General features: G+C 35.3%; 2 protein-coding genes across 8 annotated transcripts in view; one reads left to right on the forward strand and one right to left on the reverse strand.

The window, feature by feature from the left end:
* Positions 1-11026, reverse strand: part of LOC135627764 (tripeptidyl-peptidase 2-like) — a 51191-nt gene extending 40165 nt beyond the window's left edge. Inside the window, exons 1-8 of one of the 3 annotated variants that reach the window (XR_010492693.1) lie at positions 10563-11026; positions 7212-7290; positions 7028-7101; positions 2641-2750; positions 2479-2559; positions 1465-1515; positions 709-795; positions 477-619 (exon numbers count right to left, since the gene is read on the reverse strand). Coding sequence is in view for 2 of the 3 variants with exons in the window: in XM_065134010.1 (XP_064990082.1) it covers positions 477-619; positions 709-795; positions 1465-1515; positions 2479-2559; positions 2641-2750; positions 7028-7101; positions 7212-7290; positions 10563-10908 (971 nt within the window). In the remaining variant the exon portion in view is untranslated. The remainder of the gene's footprint in view (positions 1-476; positions 620-708; positions 796-1464; positions 1516-2478; positions 2560-2640; positions 2751-7027; positions 7102-7211; positions 7291-10562) is intronic. The other 2 variants (XM_065134010.1, XM_065134011.1) reach the window with 2 other exon arrangements.
* Positions 11027-12015: 989 nt separating this feature from the next.
* Positions 12016-24760, forward strand: LOC135581658 (uncharacterized). Of its 5 annotated transcripts, none has more exons than XM_065133088.1 (8): positions 12016-12560; positions 12671-12726; positions 12826-12940; positions 13117-13228; positions 16331-18122; positions 18274-19562; positions 21960-23887; positions 24100-24760. In XM_065133088.1, exons 7-8 carry the CDS (start codon positions 22190-22192, stop codon positions 24490-24492), a joined length of 2091 nt encoding a protein of 696 aa, XP_064989160.1. In that variant the 5' UTR covers positions 12016-12560; positions 12671-12726; positions 12826-12940; positions 13117-13228; positions 16331-18122; positions 18274-19562; positions 21960-22189; the 3' UTR covers positions 24493-24760. The 5 variants fall into 5 exon arrangements, with proteins under 5 accessions (XP_064989160.1, XP_064989161.1, XP_064989162.1 ...); XM_065133089.1 differs by having other exon boundaries at positions 12675-12726; XM_065133090.1 differs by lacking the exon at positions 12671-12726 and having other exon boundaries at positions 13117-13224.
* Positions 24761-25197: the final 437 nt, after the last annotated feature.

Here is a 25197-nt window from a genome sequence, read left to right on the forward strand (position 1 = left end):
ATGATCCTAACAACTATGTTAGCAAGCTATAGTTAGTAATGAAAATCTACTAAAAGTTCATTATTTTGATACATGAAAGATCGATAGAAGAATATATTAGTTCAAGCAACAAAAGAATATAGGAAGCAAAATAAGTAGATGAAAATGAGTATCACAATGACCTAATTCGAAAAGAACGGTCACAAAGATCTGATATGAAACCAGCAATTCAGCTAGTACACTTCATATGAAGACACCCAATTAAGATATGAAATCTTGTTAATCAGGAATGTGTCCAAACATCATGTTTCAAATCATAAGATAGCTAGAGAAACCTAAAGTAGGAAACATAGCAAATATGCCAGCAATCACATAAACACTAAACAAATGTTGCTTGCTCTAGAAATCGTAAAACATCCACTAACAACAGAAGATCACAAAGCATAAAACATTTAATAGAATAAGATAAACAGCCCACATTGATAGACTGCACTAACCTATAGTTTGTCAAAGGAACAAAATCAGCCAGTTTTCCAGTATCAGAACTATCCTCAAGACTTTGTGTGTCAACAGCAACCCTCCAAACGTCACCATCATTCCAAACAACAATATCAATAACAGGTCCTCTGTCATCATAGCTCTAACATTGATACAGTGAGAAAATTTATGAAAATGTTGTACCTAATAAGAAAGAGAATATTGATATTTGATAACAAAGTTTTGTCTTACTTCAGATTGTTTCTTCAAAAAATCAAGTCTGTTTTGAAGATCTTCACGAGCCTTCTTTAACTTCAAATCTTCTAATTTATCATACTTCTGCATATATGCATCAAAGTATTCATGATTTTGTTGTTACTCATCTGATCCACAGGCTTATTGATTTTCTAAAGCAATGCATGGAAAAGATATACATAATTCATTTGGTGCCTCATCAAACTTCAACTGCACCCATTCATACATTGAAGAGACAATTGACATGTCAGCTGTATGTTAAAGGAAAAATCCAAGCATACCTCATAGTGTTAGGCATTCATAAGTAAAACCTTCAAAGAGGTTAAGAATAATAATAGTTTTAATCTGGTTTTATGAAAGCTGTCTATATTGCAATATAAACAGGCAATAAGGATGACATTGTAAATTACAACTTGATGTACTTCTTCAATTTTTTCATATATCGTATTCTTACTAGTATTGGTGCACTCAATTCCGAAAGTTCACATATCTCATTAGTTGGTATTTTCAGTTATAAATATTCTTAATGGTAATCTGAGGTGCAAAAAATCTCAAATATTAAGCATCTTCATAATGTGTGATGATTGCAGGTTTGCAACTATTAATTACACTTTCCTCAACTAAGAGTTACAGCCAATTTGATAGACACAAAGAAGACGAAAAGTGGGAGGAGAGGGAGAAGAAGCAAGAAGTTAAGATGAAGAAAAGACAAATAAGAAACCTCTGACCATGAAACAGAGGAGAAGCCATTACTGTTGCATTTGATATTTCTGCAACCAATGGAATGTTTATCATCAACCTTCTCTGTAAGATAGAGAGGAAAAGATTAATAAATAAGAAAGAGAATACTATAGAGTAGCTTAAGAATGCTAGCATAGATATAAAAGATTTGATAGGATTTTAATAAATTTCAAATCCCAAGGGAGCACTTTTCAAATAAACTCCTCTTTGTTTGTTTTTGAGTTATTATTTACTTCATTTGTACGGAGATTAGAAAAGTATCATATGGTGGGATGCATACATCAACATGTCTTGTATGATGTAAAGATTCATTAGTAGTTATTCATTAATATTTTTGTATAACATAAATAATAAATTTTTCAATAAACATATCATATTTGTTTTTAGGGAACTAATATTTATATGTTGTCATTGACTCATTGTTATCCTTTATCAAATTTATATCTTGGTTTCATTTTTTTCAAAAAAAAAAGTTAGAAAGATTAAAGATACGAAGATAAAAGAATCTATTAATGTGATATTACTATTTTCATAAATTTTGTTTAATTTTTGTATTTTTATTTATGCATTATTATCTAGGGAGATTCTGATCTAACCAATCTGATCCACTTTGTCAGCTCGACAATTCCAATACTTGATTCTGCATATGATGGTTAAGACCCAGCAAAAAAACATGAAGTGAACATGGAAATCAGGAACTGAAGAAACTTAAAATCATCAACATTTTGAAGCTTATTCAACCAAAAGGTAGTTTATAAAAAATAAAATCACCACATTACCATAAAATATTGTTAACCTGAAGGAATCATACTAGATTTTCAAAAGCAATCAACAGCCTGAAATAATCAGAGGTTAACGTAGACAAACGAAAAACATATGGACTATAACTATTCATACTTCATAGTAACTGTTTTGTTGTAGCAATATACAATTTCATAAATCCATAATGATAGGACATATTTTCCTGCCAAAAAGAATATACAGGGAAATTTTTACATATTGATAATAGAAAAAAAAATTAAAGACCTTGTCAAACTCATTCAGCTGTCTTAGAGCCTCTGAAATTGCTTCCTGATTTTTCTCATCCCACTTCTTCTTTCGTTCTTTCTGTGTTATATATGATAAACCTGTAAGTAAACGAGAAGATATAGCTACATACAAACAAAACATACACAAGTAGGAAGACACCTTTAAACGTGATGTCAGCGTGCTGGTGAAAAGCTCATAGAGTAACTTATATCCAACATGCCACTCCTGGGAAGGATTCTTCCATGATGGATTCACAACCAAGCGAGTCCCTGAATGTAAATAAGTGGATTAACATAAAATAAATATCAAGCAACAAACATAAGCACAACAAAGTCCATTGTGGTCATCATATCATGATCAAATTATTGGAGCAGAACACAGAGTAAAGCAACTTTTCTTAACAAGATCACATTTAAGAAGTTAGCATTTTAGACAAAGTAAAGCAAAAGGTTCAATTAAATGACTTAGAGTACAAAATTAATATCCTAATGTTTTGGAAGGAAAGAAAGGAAACATGAGGGCAAATATAAGATTGAACATTTAGTGTAAACATAATAAAGTCACTGGAAGATACTGGGTTGAGCAAACAAATGATCAAAAGAGAACGAAACTGAAGAACGGTGAAAACAGTGATAGAAAGAGCTGGATTAATGAAGAGAGAATTATGAAAAGGTACAAACAGAAAATTGATGTAGCCAAAACATGAAACATTTAAAGTGTCACTTGGTTCTTACATGAAATAAAAATAAATCCAGTATACTATAATCAAAATGGCTAAAAACCTTGACATTTAATTAAGCTCATGAGCATCTGAAACATAATTGAAATTATAGCAGAGTATAATTGACAAATTAACTCTATACCAAAAATTTAGATAGTCAATTACATAATTTATTAAGTTACTTAAAATTTTAAATTAACCAAGCTTTAGATTACTCAATATTGCATATTCGTTTTGTTGATGTGCTTTTACATTTAAGTGTAAAATAGCATCAAATTTTCAATTAAATTTATTATATATATTGAATATTTTATACATCTAATTCCCAATTTAAGTATTATGACACTCGTTATCATTTACATCATTGCTTGAGTATAATGACTACCAAAATATACTAATATAGCATATTAATATAATATGCCTTAACAAATTTTTAACCAAGTTTCACAAATTCGTATACCACTAGTGTATCAATCCGGGCTCGATCGGTGCCATACCAGTGTACTGAATGTCAGTTCATTGTTTCATAATTAGTTTCATAAACAACTCAAAAAGATGACTAAAAAAAATGCTCCATACAAGGCCTATTTCGTCCTATACCAAAGTATAGGCCCTGTATAGAATATATGGGGCAAGTAGCACTCGATTTACCTTGGTCTATGTATCAACAAGCTTTAAACCAATAAATACTAATCGTATTAAACCACTACGGGAGATATTACAAACCTTGCTTCCAATAATAATTAACTACATTTTTGTGCATGGTAAATTAGAGATACTTATATATACATTTCATCACAAAATAAACACATTATCAATATAAAATTTTATCACTGTCAAATATAAAAAAATAATAAATAACATATAATAAAAATATCACTCTCAAATATAAATAATCAAAAATATTATATTATATCACTTGTTCATATTCTATAAATAACATATAAAACTACTGTGTTAATCATTATTATTTGAAATAACTATAACCTTACTAACTAACCACTAAATTTTATCAATTATTTATACATATGATGGTAAAATTTATAATAACACATTACATATAAGTAAATATATATGTAAATGTAAGATAATTGTTTATGCATAAAGATAGACATAATTATTTGAACACAAAATATCACTAACGCAATAGAAAGACTAATTATATATAATTAGCATATAGACATGTCTTTTGTCACTTAGAAGATCTTTTCTTAAGCCCTTGCACATCAAATTATAATATCACTGTGTGGAGTATTTCATATCCACCCAATACCAACCACTAGGTATCAGAATTTTTTCATTCTGTTTTTAATTATAATAAAAAATAACTTTGTGATGCAAAGAAAATGGTGACCAGCACATGAAGTTCCCATCAATAGGAAGTCTAGGGAGAAACAATTAATATAGTCTAACACCTGTTTATAGGAAGGTATTTCCTTGACTTGAACACTGGTAACCTAGATACAAATGCCACATGTAAGTCGGTCAACAAGTAATCCTCAAATCTGACCGCTCAAAAAGATCAGTGTCAGGTTCCCATCCTTTTATACGTAAGAAAAGAAGGCAGCATTGAACATCAATGGCAATAGAATAAGTTGACATCAAAGGTTGAATGAGAACCCATGAATTAATGATTTACCATGCCAAAGTCTAGTGGCGAAAATTTGCAAGTCAATAACTCCAATAAAGAGGATAGTAAAATACATTCATCATTCATAGTTTACGTGAACATAGTGATGAAATTAAGGTTGAATGCAGCTTCTATAATCAACATTTATATTCGTTTGCCCTCAGATTCTTGGTTTAGGAGTCAACCCAGTGGTGACAAAGTTAAAATTAAAAAAAAAAAAAAAAAAAACAAGGCATTTGTCTCCAATTATTATGCACCGATAAGTGATACTGAACAATAAAAAGCTAACGAAGATAGTGCAAAATATTCAAAAATCTTCCACAATATATCAGGCATAAACTTGGCCAAGGATAACAGTTTGGTGCAGCCAAGGCAATGAAACTGCATTATAAAATAGAAACTATGTGGTTGTGGTTCCTGTAATCTTCTTTCTTTTCCAGATTTTACTACAAGAGAAAGTTGGATATATGACACAAGTCATCTTTGTATTGAAAGGCTTGGATGCATTCTTCTGTTGTATTAAGAAAACTCACTGACAAATGTGAGACAATCATAGATCTCTTAGTGTTGTTAATCCAACCATTGCTTACTTATATGCACGGTTTTCTACAACATGTAAAGTGTAAACACATGCGCAAGGTTTCAAATACCAATCCGATAAATACATACAAACCAGCATTTACCAGTACAAGGATCAATACCAGTCTCTAGTTAGTTTTGCATTTGTTTCCCAATGATAACAAGTGATACAAGTCAGTATATCACTTGTTATATCGGTACTTTATTGCTTAAATCAACATCAGACTAAGAGTTAAATATAATTTGTGCATGATAATTCGATAGTTGCTACATCTTAGATATTTTAGTACTATCGTAATCTAATTTCCCCGTAAAGTTATTTATTTGAGGATGCACCCATGCATGTAGATTTTAAACTGATTGGAAAGCTTCTTATCAATTGAGGTTGCTGCCATGCATGTAGATAACTGATTGGTAAGCTTTTTATCAATCATTGTGATCTGATTCTTGTAGCATCTTGTTATCTGTTTATTGTGTTCCTTGATTTTAAGATCACGAATGTCCCTATCTTCATCTGTTCATGTATATGATTAACATTTTCCAAGCAGCAAGCCTAGCCAGTAAATATCTAGGGCGGCAGAGTCATCGTGGAACACATACAGCAGATTTGCTCATCAGGTAGTAGTTTCTTATTTATCAGCAGGAGTCTAGTTAAAGCTTTGAAGAAAAACTTATTCATTTGTTTAATGTTTCTGAAAACAATTATAATCAACAATTTTCAAACACGTAGCAATAAATTACTCGTAGTAAATTAAGTAGTTGCTCTAGGTATCATCTGTTATGGCTTCCATTTCATGTTTTACATGAATGAAAGTTTTTTTTTCACAAAAGACTCTTAGTCAAATGTGGGGGAAAAAAACAGCAGATGGCCACATCATTTATCTTTCATTGTTTTTCAGAAATGCTTTTATTATTTATTATTTAAAAAAAATCAAAGAGCTTCACTTCTCTTTATTTAAAAATGGAATTTTCCAATCTTTTTATCTTCATGACCATGCAATAATCCTTGTGAAATAAATTAACCATCAAACATGATTTAAATAACTGAAGCCAAAAACAAACCGGTTATACTCCTGAGTCCTGACTTCTGAAGATTCTTTACCAAAAAAGTAGCACCAAAAAAGCTCATACTGGATCTATTGGTGCCTCCTTTTTTGTTGGACTGATAAAAAAAAAGCTATGGGAAGACCATGCTTAAAAATTAAATGCAGTTGAAGTACCTGCAGGAGGTCCTCGCATACTGCAGGGCTTGGAACAAGCAATAATGAAGTTGAATAAACCTCCCAATCGCAGGCAATGAAACATGCCTTTAGTTAATTGCAGTGTGTAAAAGCAAGTAGAAAACAAAACTGATGCATGTTGTCATGCCACAAGCATATCACTGCATGTGTTGTGCATTGCAAACAAAATGACCAACAGCCCCTGAATTCAAGTTTTTTGCCTTGCCTATCACATAATAACCACCATTGCTTGCCAAACAGAAAGACAATGATAGGCCATTACAAAATATGAAAAAGATTTTTTTTTAACATGTATGGCTTCACCAATACCCTAAATTATTTAACAGAAAAGAAGTGCTTAAAAAAATTAAAGGCATAGTTTGAAGCAACACTAACCAGACGCCCCAACGATAGATCCATCAGCATCGGCTTTCACCACCTTAGAGGTGTCAACATCACCACTTCCAGTGCTGAAGGACAAGAAAGACGTTTAACATAAGCTTAGAAGTTATGGACAGATAACATGCCAATTGATGTTAGCAATACGTTTCCATGTTTTTTTTTCAAATGACTAAATTACCAATCCAGTATATCAATGATTTTGGGGTTGCCATCTGATGTCACCTGCAAGCCAGCAGCTGCTGGATCTACACCAGAATCTAAGAAACAATAACACCCAAGAGATGACCATTTCAATAGTTGAAGTAGCTAGCAGTCTTATATGAACTTAAAAATGCCACAAACAACATGAAACTGAAGACCATTTAGTATGCCACTCATTTTGAGACTGATGAAATTATTATACATTCAAAATTCTCAGATGAAATGAATCAAGTTTGTTCAGAGATCAGGTTTGACATTCTGATTGCATGGATGACTATGGCAGTTTTTTATCCCAAAAATGCCATTGTCAACAGGACCTATAATGCATAAGAAGATCAACCACACAAACCACAATAGGCCAAACTCAAATTCCTGAATAAATAACCATCTGAGTTCTAAAATATGAAATTGAAGTGCCTGCGAAGATTCCAAACTCCTTGTTCATCCAATAAAAAAGACTGAAACAATATAATTTGTCAAGAACAAGCTTCCAAAATCTTCACTAAAAGTAGAAAAAAGAGAACTTCTTTCAGCTAGAAAATAAACAACAAAAATACTTTAAAAGAAAAAAAAATTTGCCCTTTTTTCAAAAGGCAGACAAAAATACTACGTTATCATATTTCTTGAGAACTAAACTATCAGTATAGTAACAAGAAAGCAATCAAAAATGAAAAAAACAAACTACTCAGACTCCTCCAAACCTTAGAAAGAAATTAAAAAGAACATATCAACAAAAACGGAGATGAGCACCCATTGCTAGTAATAGGTGTCCTGCAAATCAATCACGTGAGTGATGACACGTGTGACATAATACGCATTTTTCTGTTTATTATATTATTTGATTTATCACTTTATCTTGCATGCTGCATATATTGTGATTTCCATAGATCTGTACAATAATAATCAGATCGTGATGAGATCATAATAATGAGACCGATTCGTCTTTAAACATAAATCTTAAAGAATCTTGGTCATAGGTTACTCGAGAGGGACATCGAGATAAACGGGCAAACTTATGTACCGTATACTCATCTATATAATGGAGACGATTGATCCCACAGCTACTCGTGTGGGGAACACTAGGGATACAGTACAGGTGGTCATTGGAGAATAAGTTCACTGATTGATCCGCTCACAAAATGTTAGATGATTGATGATACCTCATTGTTAGATAACGATTCCGTCGTCCCAGTGGTATACCTAGCCCTTAGACTTGAGACATCAAGGATTCTTATAAGAGTACTCCACTCTTTGATACCGGACTTATAGGTCTGGAAGTTTCAGAACTAATACAATTGGTTATCGGGAGTGGCAACCAACCTTACAAGAACTATTGAGTGTCGATAGAGGATCATTTACTCTCGATGTCATGAGATAAATATCTCATATATTCTCGCTCAAACAAATCCATGATCAGGGTCATTCGGATTGAGAGAAAGAGTTTTACAGGTAAATCCGATTAGAGCGAGACTTGAATAAAAATCGTATAGGCCTGATAACACCATACCTAGTATACTATCTCCGGGGTATTAGATGGATGAGGAACTATAGGTACACAATAACTGAAGACAGATAGGTCTAAAGGATTAGATTCCCCTGTATCGTTTGAGACTACGATGTAGTAGCCTAGTACGTCCATAGTCAATGAATCAAGCGAATTATTATGTATATAATAATTTATTGAGCTAAAAGAAGTTCTGACAGGTATAACTCACGGCTAGCTCGATATTGGGTCCAGAGGGTTATACACATATGATAGATGTTGCAACGAGTAAAGATTCAGATACGAAATATCCGTTGAAGCCCCTATCTTATTGAATATCTAATGAACCCCTTAATTATTAAATTTTATGGATGAAATCTAATAAAAACTAATAAAAAATTATTGGATAGAGATCCACTAATCTAAAAAGCTTGGATAATTGGATGAAGATCTAGTACTCAATAGGACATGATTCATTAAGGTTAAGTTGACATGGGCCTCTATAAATAAGAGAGAATCAAAGGGCCAGTCCTGCATTTTTGGCTATCACCTCAAGAGCGTCTTCGCAACTCTTGTCGTGTGGATCACCACTAGAGAGGAGTATAATTAACCTCCTAGATATACGATCTCCCTAGGTAAAACACATCCCTCAAATATGCGTGATTTTTTATTTTGCGATTTTTTAGCACCAATCTTCGCACGACGATAAAACCTTTTTACATAAATCTAGGATTTTTGTTTTTTGTTCTTTCGTTGCGCATGTGATGTCGCCTCTATATTTCCCTACGCTCATTACATTTGGCACAGCCTTTAATGAATCAATCTGCAGCAGTCTTCAGCATCAGGGAAGTAAGAAAGAGAAAAAAAAGAAACAAGGATTCCTTTGAAGTGCCCAATTAACGAGTTACTTCTTTTGGAACCTGACCTATTGATATTCCAACCAAAGAGAACGGTCATGAGTGAAGAAAAAGTACTGATACTCAACTTCCCGTGACCTCGAAAAGTGAGAAAAATACTACAAAGAACATCAACCAGAATATGATCAAGAAGTTTTGCAAAAGATAGTGATGAGGATGCCTCTCCCATAATGTGGGATGGGATTGAAGGAATTCAATCAGCGGTCTCAAGGAAAGCCAAAAAAAGTGCAAAAATAACGATAATAATAATAGATGAAAGTGAAACAACGATTTGTTTCAAAAACCCAACGAAAAAGTAATTTCTTAACTTAGATCCTAACCTGTCAATATTATATTAATAGAGAACAGTCGTGGACTGATAAGAGAGCTATTCAACTCAAGACTTCTACTAGAAGATCAGCCAGAGAAGTTCTACCAAATATGACGATAAGGACGCCCCACTCATTGGCACGAGATGCAAGGAAACGATCCATTGTGATATATCTTTCTTGGAACCTAATCCATCCACATTTCACCGAGAGACCAGTCATAACCAAAAGGAGGCTTAGACTTCCTCCGATAACAAGATAAAGGACACGAAAGACGATCCTCCCCCCATCGCAAACGGGATGGCCTTTGAGTAAATAATCCGTGGTGACTCTTCTTCGGCAGCTAACAAGGCCAAAAGATTTCAAGAAAATGAAATTTTCTTTAATTTACGGCCATGAGGACACCTCTCAGGTGCGATGGGCTTCGACGAAACGATCCGCTGCGATTTCCTTCGTCGGCATCGGTGAAGCCAAGAAGGTGGGAACAAGAAAACGATAAACCAATATTTATTTCAGAAGCCCGACTTCTTTAACTTTCTTGGAACAGAACAGCGAGAGCCACTCGACTCAGCCATCTCCCGACGTCAGAAACAAAACATCAACAAGACCACGACCGTTACCAAAGATGGCGATGAGGACGCCTCTCCCATCGTAGTTGGGATGGGCTTCAAGGAACCGATCCGCACCGATCTCCTTCTTGGGCATCAGGGACGCCAAGAAGGTGGATTCGGTGAGCTTGAAGGAGGATCCGCACGCGTCGCTCTTCTTGGACTCAGTGGGCGGCTGCGTCGGTGTCATCGCCCTGATGATTACCCCGCCACGCCGCAGCTTTGCTCGACCAAAACGTGGAGAGACGGGCGAGAGAGGCGGCGGAGAAAAATAGGGGAAAGGCGGTGGAAATGGGAGGATCAGTGATCTGGCATCGGCTGCCGAAAGGGCATTATATGCTGCGACGGTCCGCATCATGATTCGGCTGCGAGGGAATTTTACGCTATTCTTTTTCTTTTTGGAATCGCAAGGAAACACTTTTTGTTTTCGTTTTCTCCCATAGAAAGAGCACGGAAATGGATGACAGCGGAAGCGATGAGTGTGGATAACACAAGCGGCGATGCTTTCGTATGTGTTTAAAATATTTGGGGGTTAAGATCGTGTTCGGAACATATTTACATGTTTAAAGGAAGGATTTAAGGATTTAATAAATAATAGATAAAAAATATATTTTAATATTTAGTAAAATTATATTTTAAAACTTAATTAAATATTTATGATAAATCTATCCTTATAATATTTTTAATATTTATTCAAAAATAAATACATAATTTCATTTAAATTAATGAGTAAATTATATATATAATCTTGTAAAAATTTTATATGTCCCAAAAAATATAATAAATAATAAATATAATCATATAATAAATATAAAATAATCTTCAAAATAAGTAAATAAAATTTTATCTTATAGAAAATATAAATGATATTGACTTTTCACTAAATCACAATCTCATAATTTTAGATAGAGTCACAATGTCCTTTTAAATTTTAAAAAAATCATATTAACATCTAATAAATATTAAACTATTAATATTATTCTAATGTAGTATCAATATTTGAACATTTTCAATGCGACATTTGGACTGAATACGATTTTTAAAAAAGTCAAATATTTAATTTATATTTAATTTTTTTTTAAAAAAATAAAAATATATTAGATTAGCTAGGATTACAAAAACTAGGAGGGCCAGTGTTAAAACAAAATAAAATATTTATCCCTATATATTTTTAATTATTGTAAATATTATGATCTTCTCCATTCATATGAATCATATCAATCGCCAATTCAAATCATTCACCACTTAATCATATGATCGTAATATTATATGATGCTATTTCAACAAAAAAAATAGAAATATCATATGATCATAAGAGCTTTCTTATCTATGATTTTAGAAATATCTTTTTGAATATTCATATCGTGTTAATTCTATCTTTATCAACGTGTTCATTCGTCCTCCATAACCGCCGTTATCAACTCGTGACGCCGTTTCCTCCGTCCCTAGTAAAGTGTTAGGCCCCTCCTTCGCCAGCATAACCCGTCAACAGCGACAACCGCCGCCTTCCCAATCCAGATGGTCACACACTCCCGCTTCCTCCCCATTCCTTTTCCTCCCACTCCAATTCCAATTCCCGTGTCGTCACGACTGCGCTAGAGCCGGTGCCCCCTCCATCGCTCACTTCCTCCGCTAGGTCCCTGCCTGGGCCGACGGCACGAAGGTGCTTGGCATGCGCAAGCGCCGCCCGCTTTACATGCCCCACGACTGTCGCGCCCGGCGAAGCTTACGCTGCCACCTCCTCTCCAGCCTGTCCTCCCGCGTCATCCTCTCCATTATCCCCCCTGCCTGCCGTGCCGGCTCATCGCGCCCGCCCTCGCACTGCTTCTCGTCTTCAGGATCGAGGCCTCCTGCTCGGGTGTTGATGAGGGGAGGAAGGTCTAAGTGAGGGTCATTGATGGCGCCGGCGAGCTCGCCGAGATGGTGATGTCGGCCAGGGGAAGGGAGGCCGAGGCGGGGTTCAAGCGGTCCCTGTTGAATTACATTATGGCGTTTCCCGTGGTTCTCAAGGTCAGTATTTTTCAGACTTGTTTTATCTTAGTTCAATTTGCTGTTATTACTCTGTAGCACTCAAATATTTCCTTTTTGTATTGTTATATATGATCCATTTCGTTGGGAAGTCAGTTAATGTGGTAGCTATCAAGAGGATTAATTGCCAAACTTTCCCATCAATTAGGTACTTTAAGTGGATGTGCATAGTTTGTACTTGATATCAGTGAGTTAGAACCAAAGGTTTTGAACATGAACTTCCTAATATTTGCTCACTACAATGTAGGATGATGCTGATTTGTTATTTATTTTGTTCCCTAAGTGACGTCTGCCTTACCCGCATATCTTATGAATAAGGTGATCAAGCTTATGGATATGCTGCGATGGATCTGCCAATGCAGGTTTGTTTGTTAAATCTATTGGATGTTTCATACTGGGAGGACTTTATTTTGATCCTTGCTGAAAGTGCAAGTACTCCTTAGCTGCAATATAAGTTGAATGCTTTGCATCTGTGGGAACAAAGTGGGTATTATTTTTCGAGGGGCTGCATAATAATACAGTCTTTATAAACTTGCAGTTCTTGAGCAAAGGCGAGGAAGAATAGGACACTGCTTTTGTGGAATTTATAGAAAGTGATGTAGAAGAAGCAGTGTGTTCTATGCAAATTATCTAAAGAATGTGGTTGGTAGGTGAGCATAACTTAAACTTGATTTGCATCTTGAAGAATGTGTCATGTAGCTTGTTGCTTGGCTGAGTCAAGCAATAAGAATTCTGCTTGCTAAGGACTACTGTTACCTCCTTGTCATAATTATGTTACATGCTTATGTCTGTTTGTCATTTTGGACCTTTTATGATTCTATCTATATCGTTTTTGTGGTCTATTTTAGCATTTTGTATTCAGCATTATTTTTGGAAAAGAAAGGTTTATACATTTGATTTTCTTTTGATGTGAATTCCACAAATAAATGCTCATGATAAAAATCATTACTTAAATTTTATGAGAGCACATATGTCAAGAGTGGGCACGGTCCGTCAACTTTTGTAATGTATAGCCTACATGATATACGAGAGACAGAGAGATCATCGTCAAAGTTCACTAAGTTCCCCAAGTCATAATTGTGCTATTACGGCAGCTTCTTATTGCCATCAAGCTCCTCACATGCTTGTTGGACTTGTCATTACCTCCTGGTACCAATTTAATTGACTTAGGACCTTGTGTTCATCAGTTGTTTTATTGAGGTTGACTTCAACTTCATGCTGTGCAACCTCGGGCATATGATTCTCTTTTGTTAAAAACTAGTCAGAACAATTCCCCCTTGTGCTTTATTTAAACCACAGATGCTTTACACAGTGAATAACTGGACAGACCAATTCTGGATGATACAGGTCATTGAGTTACAAGTAAATTATACTTCTATGTTGTAAATAGTTGTAGATGGCCATTATTATTTTCTAATTCTTTTATACAATAATTGGATATATGACCTAGCACTGCCCAATACTCTTGAATCTGAAACTTCTGTTTGTATACCTTTCATTGCTGGCACTGTTATGGACTGGCTTTTGTGCTTCTGCCTGAGGCAACACCAATTATTATGTGTATTGTCTATCTTTCATCAGGGCCTCATCTTTGTAGTCAAAATTACATGGACACCAAAGAATTATGTGATTTGATGTTTGCTGATCAGTTCATGAATTTAAGTTTCTGCAGAACTGGGCAGTTCATGGCTGGATTATGAGTGATCTAGATTTTGATTTAGAAGCCATTATGAGAACTTGTCAAGTTAACTGTGTATTGCTAAGTAGTCAGAGATGACACAATATGAGAAAACGAAAGACCCATATAATCATTTGACCTTATCTTTATGATGGCATTAATACAAAATGTTCAGAAAGATAAAAGATATTGATATATCCATGTACAGGTGCATGCTAAGATGAAAATCTAAAGAAACATTAACTATGAATGGTATGTTATTGCTGTAGAATCAACAAATGAGAGGAGAATAAGTGTCATCTAATTTATGGTAATGAAATGTCGCCTGATGAGTTAGTTATCTGCCTTTTAGTTTGATACATGAGGATGACTTGAATCATTTAGATCAATTAAGAATTACAATTTCAATTCATACTGACGTGTCGATCCCTGCTTAGTACTGTACATATCGAGGTGTATCGACGGTATGTCGGGCCGTACCAATGGTATGCCCAAAATCATCAAAAAAACTCCAAAAATACCTAAAAAATAAAAAAATTAGATTATCATTTTGAAGTTAGAAATAAATATAAGTTTAGTATAATTTTAGTAAAAACAATATAAATTACGAAAGAATAGTGCCTTATATTTTTTTCGAGCATTGAGGAGTAGCTTTGTGACATATTCTAGATCGTCCTTCCATTAATATTGAATTATCTATAAAGAAATTATTTGAATTGTTAGATTATTTTTTATATAATTTAAACTTTAAAATTCAAATGAATTAAGTAATCAATCGATGGATATACATGGTTCTACCACCAAAAAGAACGATAGGACTCTATGAGCAGTGGATCAAGGTTCACCGCTATTAACATAGTTTATTAATCCCTAATTAGTCCTCTTTCACCGTTATAATATGTCAAATACCCTAATAGGTATTGAAGACATTGAATTGACCCAATATTGATCAAATTTTGATTAAATCATTATCAAAAGTCAAAACCACTAAGCACAGTATTAAAAAAACTTAATTAATACCTAATTAGACCAATTATATCATCACAAACATATGATACAATCCTTAATATGCATGAAATACAAAGATTTGACCTATTAAATGTCTAATTTTGAAAAATCAATATTAAACACACTAATCACAACATTAAATATCGTAATTGCTCCATAATTAATACTATTCTACCATAAAATATATCAAACAATATATTAGATACTAAGTCATACACCACATATAATATACTTAATCATCTCATAAATTAGTAAAGATCTAGAAAGAGAATACATACCTCTTAATTATAGTGTTCTTCCTCTTAATCCATCCAAATTAATTTCCTAAGTTTGATCCAATCTATAAATCGTAGATTTGTTGAGCTTAAAAGAGTAAAAATGTGAGAATAAGAGAGAGATATGAGTGAAAAAGAGTATAAGAGATTGAGAGAGTAAAATGAGTTAAAAAAGAGGGGAGGAAAGGGTTTAAAAACCCTTTTCAAAGCCTCAAATGATCAAATTAATTGTTTGAAATAACGTAATCTCGACCCTTAGATCGATAATGGTCGAAATCTAACCATTATCACCCGGTATAGGCCGAAAACGATCAAAATCCAAGTATACCGATTGGTATTGGTCGGTAATGGTCGGATTTCAACCGTTACCGCTCAGTACAGACCCCATATCACCCGATATGGGGTCAAGTGATCGATACTAACCGATAGAGAATAGTCCACGTATTGGTATCTTATTAGAGCGATATGTACCATCTATACCGGATGATACACATTAGTATAACAAACCCTGAATTAGATGATCGATGATTTATAAAATATCTCAGTTAGACACTTAATGTGTTAATCATTTCTTTCGTGCTTTTGTTTGCATCTTCTTGTCATAATATGCATTGGTATTTCATGTGCTTTGTGTCACAATCTTGATTTTTCCTAATCAGGCACCTAACTCCAGTAGTATGTCAAGTTGAGGAAGCAATATTTAAAAATGTTCAGGTTTCATGCTTATCATTACATGACATTTGTTGTACCTGCAAGAGTCTACCCTGCTAACTTTTACTGGAAAATTTCAGGTTAGTGTGCTTATTGAAGAACCGATACATGCACTTGGTGGTTTATGCAAACATCTTCATAATAGCATCCAAGAAGCAATAGCAATAGAGAATTCAGTTAATGCGGACTTCTTATCAAGATGAAGGGCCATCCTGATGAATGGGTGGCCTAATTCCAAGGATGAGCATGGCTGAGGGCAGGAACAATGTTGGACGATTCAAAATTATTTAGGTCAATCATGGCACCATGCCAAAGAAATTGCACCAACCAAAGACACGTCGTAGCTGCTATTGGGCACCCCTTGCAACAAACAATAATTGGTAGCTTCTTGAGTTAGCGCTTGGGCATCTAAAGATGAAAAGACTGGTCTCTGAGCCAGGCTTTATGTAAAGCTTCACCAGTGGTGCCCTGAGTCGTGGGAGCTACCTTTACCAAAACCTAGTAGTGAGATAAAGGAAAAGGTCCACTGACTTGATCAGCACTGCCATATATTACTGTGGATAAAGGAACGTGTAGCTGCATTTTGATCAATCTGTACACTACAACATGCTAACTGACCTTTAAGACTGGTCCCTCATACACACACATCCTTGCAAAGTTTCTAGGCAACAATTTAATGCCAAAAACTTGGATATGAATGTTGGACTTGTCAAAGAATGATTGGCATGTAAAAACTCTTACCCTGAGAGAGTGACGCACAAATTTGTGTGGACATTGTTATCCCATCAAGAACAGCTCCGCAAATAGTGATTACATGATTGAACTGGGAAACAAAGATGTTGATTGGCATTGGATACGGGAATTGGATCTTGAATAATGTACATCTTAAGTGACAGTTGGGGAAGGGGCCAAATGTATCCTGTAAAAGTGGCTTTGGATCTTTTCTAGTTTGCAGAGTGATGAGAGATGAAGATGTGTACTGCGAAAGCCAAAATGCATTCTGATGCTGTTGATGTCCGTGATATGAATTCTTAGAAGGGCAAGGGATCAAATGCAGTATTGCTCTAATAAAAAGAAACATTATGTAACAGGAAAGGAGGCATTTTTGTGACTTGGAAGAAGTCTTATCAAAAGAAGTTCATTAAGAGTAAAAGGAAAAGAGAAGTTGGAGAAGGGGACGACACGTCCCCATCAATGCATCTTTTACGTAGCAGCCTTTTCCTCACTTTAGGCTTCGGGTGAGACATGAACAGCTCCGTATCCACATGCGCGTGATGTGAGCAAGAGACCGTAACCTCACAACGAATCTATCGTCTATGAGCACGGCGTTCGCTTGGATACGGACAGCGATCGGCACCCTTTCAACATTGCATATCTTCCCTCGCCTTCTTGTTTGACTTCTGATCCAATATTTCCCTCCCCCCCTCTCTTCTCGATAGCTACTAGACACCAGCTGAATCCACTTAGATTAGACTGGGATTAGGTATGGGTTTTATGACATTAGATGAGGGAGAATTCAGGATGGACATATGTTTATTGGGCTAATTATGTATGCTGTAAAAGAACAATCTTGATGTATGAAATTGGGATGACGAAATTTTGAGGAGTTTGAGCAATATTTTGCCTAATTTTCATACACGAGAGTTTAGCTATCTACCTGGGAGGGGGACCAAATCCTACCTCTCTTCCTCTTCAATTAGCTATCCACGCTGCTGCTTTAATAAGCTGTAAGGTGAGAACTGGACGACGAGAGCTCCAGCATCAAACTTCTGCACTTTGGGCGCCCGGCATTGCTCCGTGTCAGTGCAATCGCACAGTCATCGGCGTAGTTTTTCCTCCCTTTCGCTGCGGTCTCTCTTCGAGCGAGCAGAGGTGAGTTCGGTCGATGTTTCTCGATCGGTTTTAACTAATGGGCACTGAGAAATTAGGGTTTCCTTACTGCTGAGCTCGTCTTCTTGTGTAAACTGTTGTTTTTAGGAGTAAAGATGTCTCCTTTATGATTCTATGGTGAAATGGCTAACAGGTGATAAGCGTAGGGACAGTTCTTGATAGCATCGTTGCTATTCCCGGGATGGATTTTTTATTGATCAATGACAATTCTCTCTGTTTGGGGATTTGCCGTTCAACCACGGTTTGCTGCTTTTATTCTCTTCCTTTAGTCGAGATGATATGAGAAGATCCAGTTGTCTCCATGAGTCTTTATTGCTTTGATTTGCTATCATGTGGGTTTCTTCGTTTCAATGTGTCATCTATTTCCTGGGTTTCTTTCTCATTTATATTGCGGCTTAACCACGAGTGAACCTCTCCTCTCGCGTTATTGGTTCGTCAGCCATTTGCTGGTGCTCGTTGGTTCTTCTCTCTGCATAAGTGGGTATTGCTTTCTTCCTTGCGTCTAATTTCCAATATTCAAATTAATTTCTGTTTAATACATTGGCATCTATTAATTATGACATTTTTCGAAAGAAATTTTAAAGATGTAGGTAACTTTTTAAAGAATATTTTGATACATATTTCTAAAAATATGTAATGCCAGGGAAACAAAGAGTGGTCTATAATGGATGTTTCAGCAGATTCTAGTTGAAAAGATATGTTTGATTGCTGGCTCTTGGTTGAAATATAAGTTATATTTCACTTAATAGTTTAAATACATGTTTTATGATGTTAGTCTCATGGTTCATTAGAATATTTATGATTTCCTTTTCACTAATGAACTGCAATAATATATGACAGATGAAGTCTTGTGAGAGGAAATACAAAGCTGATTTCATAGTAATAATGAGAAATTTTCAGGAACCACGAGTATCAAAGTCATCTTCCTGGTTTTGATAAGTAACTAGTGAATATAATTTATATGCTACTTGCAAAGATTACATTGCAGGAACTCTAATTCCTTGATGATGCAACAATCTGTGGCAAATGTAATATATTATTTCCTCATTTTCAGAAAACATGATAATGGAACTTAGGTTCTAATCCATATAACTTGTTACTTCCTCTGCAATTTTGGTCTTTCCATAAATCATTGCTCATTTATTTCCTTGTTCCTGTTGTCCTTTGTCCAATATGCTACTGGCCTTACGTACTACATTATGAAGCTTCCTCAGATCTCGTGTACCTCTTTCTATGCTTGTCAACAATGACTGCAATTATGAATTCACAACAGAAACACTACCATCTGTGATTTCGTACGATATTAGTGGACAGGCTTGTTCTCTTCTTCATCTTGATAATTATGAACTCTAGGTGGCTATAAGCTCTAATCATGGCTCCTAGGCAATCTGGTATTCTAACACACCCCTCATGGGCCTGAAGGTAACTTCATGAATGTCAACATTTTCCTTTGATCTAGTTGCTCACACATTTTCTGCTTCCAGACCATAGGACATCAAATTTTATTTTATTCTGCATTGTAAAATTATTTTATTTCATGAACTGGATTAAATTGTAATGTGGTGAACATGATTTATCAAACAAAGAATAGATGCCAAGCATAAAACATATTCATCCTTTTGACATTCTATTAAGCATTTTATTTTTCTGTACTTTTATTTTCATACTATCACTTCCTCATATCTGTGCACATATGAGTTTATTAATAGTAAAATCCTACCAAAATTATCACATAGATTATGTTTTTCTTACAATTCAAAGCAATTTGCCTCAACCTGACTTTTTTCCAATCAACCATTGCATCTTCATTTGTATCCTTGTTATGGTATTTATATCTCTCTGAAGTCACTTTTCTAGACTCGTTGATGAGGTTTTTTCTTAGGAACCTGAATATCTTTTATTTATGATATAGGAGGCAAATCATAGTACAGTTTGAAGCCATGTCTTGACACTTGAGTTTAGGGATTGAAAGGAGATCGGAAAAAACAAATATAAATACCTGTGCCATGGACTCATAAGAATGTAGAATTCCTTTTCATCGCAGAGAAAAATTGAACACCAAAATATCAGGCGGGAAATGCCTTTTCCTGTCTTCATTGTGGTTAACAGATTATTTAGTTGTGCATGCCTTTTTGTATCTGAGTTAGCTTTTATTGACAGTCAGATGTTGCTAGACACGTTAGCATGACATGATGATGCCAATACATGTAATGATAAATGTTCTTTTACAACTTATGCAATGTCTAAAACCCGATCAATATTAGGTGATTTTCAAGTCTGCTTTACCCATATTATAGTATTGCATTCTTCTTCCTTTCAGTGCTTTTGTCTTATTTCTTTAGGACACTCACAAAAGGCTTGTTGCTATGAAAAGATTCCTCCATGACTTAAGTTGCAAGTACTGCAAAACATTCTTTGAAGAATGAATTCCTTGAGGTTATGTCACATCAAGGTGTTTGATAGACTTATCTTATCTTGCACTTATAGTATTCTGAAATTAGTTTAGTTAGTTATTGTCGAACTTCAGCACTTTTTGCGTTGGGAGCTTCAGTTGTTGCATGCTGCTAGATTCTTCTTACAAGTCGATAGAATACTCTAGAGTGATTCAGTGTTTCAGCTCATTCAAAAATTATGAGCTGCTGATTCTTTACTTTTTCAATTTGCAAATTGGAGCATCATATAATGTATGAGGTATTTCTGCTATCTTGGGATTGTTTCTCAAAGAAAGTGAGAAAAGCTATTAGAATTGAGTTCGTCAGAGGGAAGGTCCATCATTCTTTTCTTTATCTATCAAAGGTAGCCCTAGTGTTACAGCCCAAGTGAGAACTGCTTTGATAATAAAGGTTCTTATTCTAGTTTTCAAAGTACGCCATTTGTTTTATCTTTCCGTATCACTAAGTTGATTCATGTTGGTTGCTTGTTAGAACATGCATGGTTGTGTTCTTTGTTATGCCAATCATTAGCACTATCTTTACAATCATTATTGGAGATATTTTGATGATTGGCTTTGTACACTTCGTTTACTTTTAGGACAATATTTTAGTGGAACATAGAAAATTCAGGCTTCCCACATTTAAGAAATTCGGGCATCTGATGGCTGGACTCGGATCAGAATGGAAATGGCGCTTAAGGTCCTTAGTGCACAATTCTAAAGGTTTAGAATGCTTCTTGACATGCTTGAGACTAATTATGCAAGGATTTTGGTAGTGGCTGCCATGTCTTTGATGCAAGGAGCAATGTCCTTGTAGCCTCCCTGTAGTTCAAGCTGGATCAAATGTATAGCTCATGCTTATATTTGATTTCCATGTGCCCTTCCTGCAGCAAACAAAAGAAACTCTCAGCCATTTCATGTTTTTTTTCCTTTTCAAGTTTGCGGTCAAAATCATAATAAGCCAGCTAATGACTGATATAAGTTTGTGGACTTTGGTGTTTCTTATTATTTGATTGAATTGTTTGTCATAGAATGATCTTTGCATGAGAAACTGCACATATTGGTTCTCTATTAGAGCATTTTGGCATACTAATGCTGCATAATCCTCGTAATTTTATGACTTCTCTCGAAAAAAATATGGTCGTAACATGATGGATAAGCATATCTTTTTAATTTTCTCATTTCAGTTTGCTTGTTATTATCACTTTATTGCTGGCATCATGTCGCTTGAATATCAAGCATCTACTAGCATATCCAGTGAAACACATTTTTATTCAGTACTGTTAAATGTTAATCTACTTTGGAAACTAATGTCCATGTGATTGCTACTACATGTAAATGTAATTGCCTAGTTTTATGTAATTCTTTTAATCATCAGAATTCAGCAGGTTTTTTTTTCTATATTCATGGGGCAACATGTACTTTTGGATCTGAAAACTCTTTTAAAGAAAGAACAAGGGCCAAGGCCTAAAAATGTTCGTACATCTGTTTTCAGCAGTACAAATCCAGATGAGATTGTAATTTGAAAATTGACAACAGATGCTGCAGCCCGGGAAGCTTGGTAGGTGACTCAAGAAAACTGAGCTGCAGTTATTCTTCAGGTCTGTATTGTGGAAACATGCCTTCTGAAACTTATGAAGATGCTAGAGACAGTGACATGCTAAAGAGAGGTTCCATGTATCTGAGCTCAAAAGAAGTATGGAGAATGAGAGAAGTAAGAGAAGGAAGGATCAAACAGGAATCAGCCTGCAGTGATGATGCTTTTATTTCATTTGAAATTGCCAATTCCTTGCCTCAGTTTTGCTCCAAGGAAGTTGCTTTATCTTCTCAACATAGATATTCACTTGCTGCTTCTTTAAATGGTGAGTCAAAGCTGTTAACTACTGACACCAGACACTCGATTACGATAAGATCCATAGATTTTCTGGATCTTTCCTTGCACGATCTCACTGACAAACATTCAAGTGAGAATATCTCGTGCTCTGATTTGGTCTCATTAGAAAGGTCAGTAGATGATCTCTTGGGGATCTGCTTGCATACTGATGGTATGGAGTCTCATACAAAAGCAGCTCCAGTATTGTTTGAGGCAGGATATCTCGAGGAACAAGTGTCTGAGTGCAACAGCCATCCATCAAGTTTCCCGCCCAAGTCCATGGCAAAGGCAGGCAAGTCGAAAGCACCTTTTCAGTCACAATATAGTTATTGTGATGGCAGTCCAAAAACTAAGTTTAATGCACTTAAGAGGTTGTTTGATCCAGTCATGAAATCCAAATCTCTGCACAATTCGTGGAGTGTAGAATCAGAGAACACTTCATGCACAGATATGGATCCTGCAAAAATCAGGAACAATGGAGTTTTGGACAAATCTATAGTCAATGACTACTCAAAAGCAATGCGAGAGGTGGAGTCTGACGCAGAGCTGAGAGGAGAGAAAGTATTGACTTCTTTTTCACTGCCTTCTCACTTACATGGAATTCTTAAACTGGAAACTAATAGTGGCAATCCATCATTTGAATTCCATGTAAAAGATCCAGAAGTTGTTCTTTCAGCAAAGGCGTGGAGAACAGATAATATGTTTAATTGGGTTTACACGATCCATAGCTCTAAAAAGAGGAACTATAACACATGGAGTAGGAAAATAGACAAGCATGGGCAATCACCACCTATAGTTGGCCAGATGCAGGTTTCATGTTGTCTTTGCTCAGAAATGATAGAAAATGGGCCTGCAGCAAACTCTTCTGTCACAGAATTTATTTTATACGACATTGTGCAGGCAAAAAGGAGTTTTTCTGTTGAAGAAAGTTCTGAGTGTTCCTTAGATGCCACTTGTCCTCTTCAAAGAAATGTCATGGACAAGTTAGTCACAGAGGAAACCTTAATGCCAAACAATTTAATGAAATGTCAACATCCTATCAGGTATACTCTTAGTCGTTATGAGTCAGACGACTCCACTCCGAACCCATGGTTGCCAGCAGACCTGCATCCAGAACTTGAGATTGCAGCTATTGTGATTCAAACTCCTTTTACAAAGAAAGAGTGTTCAGAAGAAATGAAGGAGGTCGGCCCGGAAGGACTATGCAACGGCCTGAATTCTGCAATTGTGAATGTCATTACTCCAAGCGGGAGGCATGGTTTGCCAAATGTTGATGCAGGATGCCCATCAACATTACTAGATAGATGGAGGTTTGGTGGAGGGTGTGACTGTGGTGGGTGGGACATGGGCTGTCCCCTTGAAGTATTTCACAATACCTATGCTGATGATTGGGTGTATAATTCATCGATGGACACTCAAAAGTCCATTTTGCTCTTTGGTCAGGTATGCTCATATCTTCTGGGTTCGTTTATCTGATCCTCTTATGGTAATTATCATGTTTAATACAATTTCAAACTTATCTACTTGGTTCATTCCTATCTAGTTGTGTTAATGCCAATCTGTGTCATATCTTAGTACTAATTATATGCTATCACTATATCATCGATATGCTGTTTGTGTCTTTGTGACTATGTTCTGTTTCTACTTTTAAACAGGGAAGTAAAGAAAAGGCGCCTGCACTCTCGATAACGGCTGATGGACGACAGTATTTAGTTGATTTCCATGCAAAATTTTCATCTCTACAGGCGTTCTCCATCTGTATTGCTATCTTGCATGGTTCTGAAGCTTCTGCAGCTGTTACTCAGGAGAACAGGCAAACATTGCAATCTAATTCATTGAAAATTCTCTTTGAGGAGGAAGTTAGGCATTTGATCGGGGGAATCACAGTTGAAGAGAAAAGAAAAGTTAAAAATGGAGTAGAACAGGTACCTCCATCGTTCTTCGTAGGTTCATCCTTTTCTCCGGTGACAAAATATTTGCATCAATCCTTGCCAGAATTGACATTCTGGAATCTGCTAGAAGATCAAGAGTGTTATTATCTGCAATGAGCATAATCCAGTAAGAGTAGATCAGTTGCAAGTTTTGCATGATGACAAAATTTGGCATTATACCCAACTTAAGTCCTTGTTAATCACGTCGTATACCTTGTTCATGTGCATAGTTACAATGTATCCTTTGTTCATAAGAAAGAGGTACAGCCTTTGTTAATAGTTAGATCTGTTGAAATTACACACTTTTATGATGTTGAATAACCTTCATGACAACCTGATGTTAGTTCCACAAAAATGAAGTTGAACTCTGACTAACATTTCCTGATGTGATGTGGCCAGACTTATCTCCTGTTTGATGTAATTTGGTAGCATAAACATCTACTGATTCTTCAAACAAGAGAGTTATAGGATTGCCTTCTGATAAAAAGATGAAGCTTCCTTGAATATGATGCCTTGAAGATTGTTGCAATTTTTGTCTACTTTAGATTTTGTGATTCTGTGAAATTATTTTTTTTAACATTAACTTTAATTTGATGCATTGTCAATTGGTTTTTCTTTTTCACTTGGGGATATTTGCAATGTTTCCTTTACAAATTACACCTTAAGCATGTTTACATGATTAAACTAACACCAGCAATGCACAATTTAAGGTACAAAACAAAAGATCTTCTTGAACAGATCCTCCTATTATTCAGTTGATCATTCAAGCTTGATTACATTTTAATCTGGTATTATTCAGTTGATCATTCAAGCTTGATTACA

This window comes from Musa acuminata, chromosome BXJ2-11 (assembly GCF_036884655.1).
Source record: "Musa acuminata AAA Group cultivar baxijiao chromosome BXJ2-11, Cavendish_Baxijiao_AAA, whole genome shotgun sequence".
NCBI classification, from domain to species: Eukaryota; Viridiplantae; Streptophyta; class Magnoliopsida; order Zingiberales; family Musaceae; genus Musa; species Musa acuminata.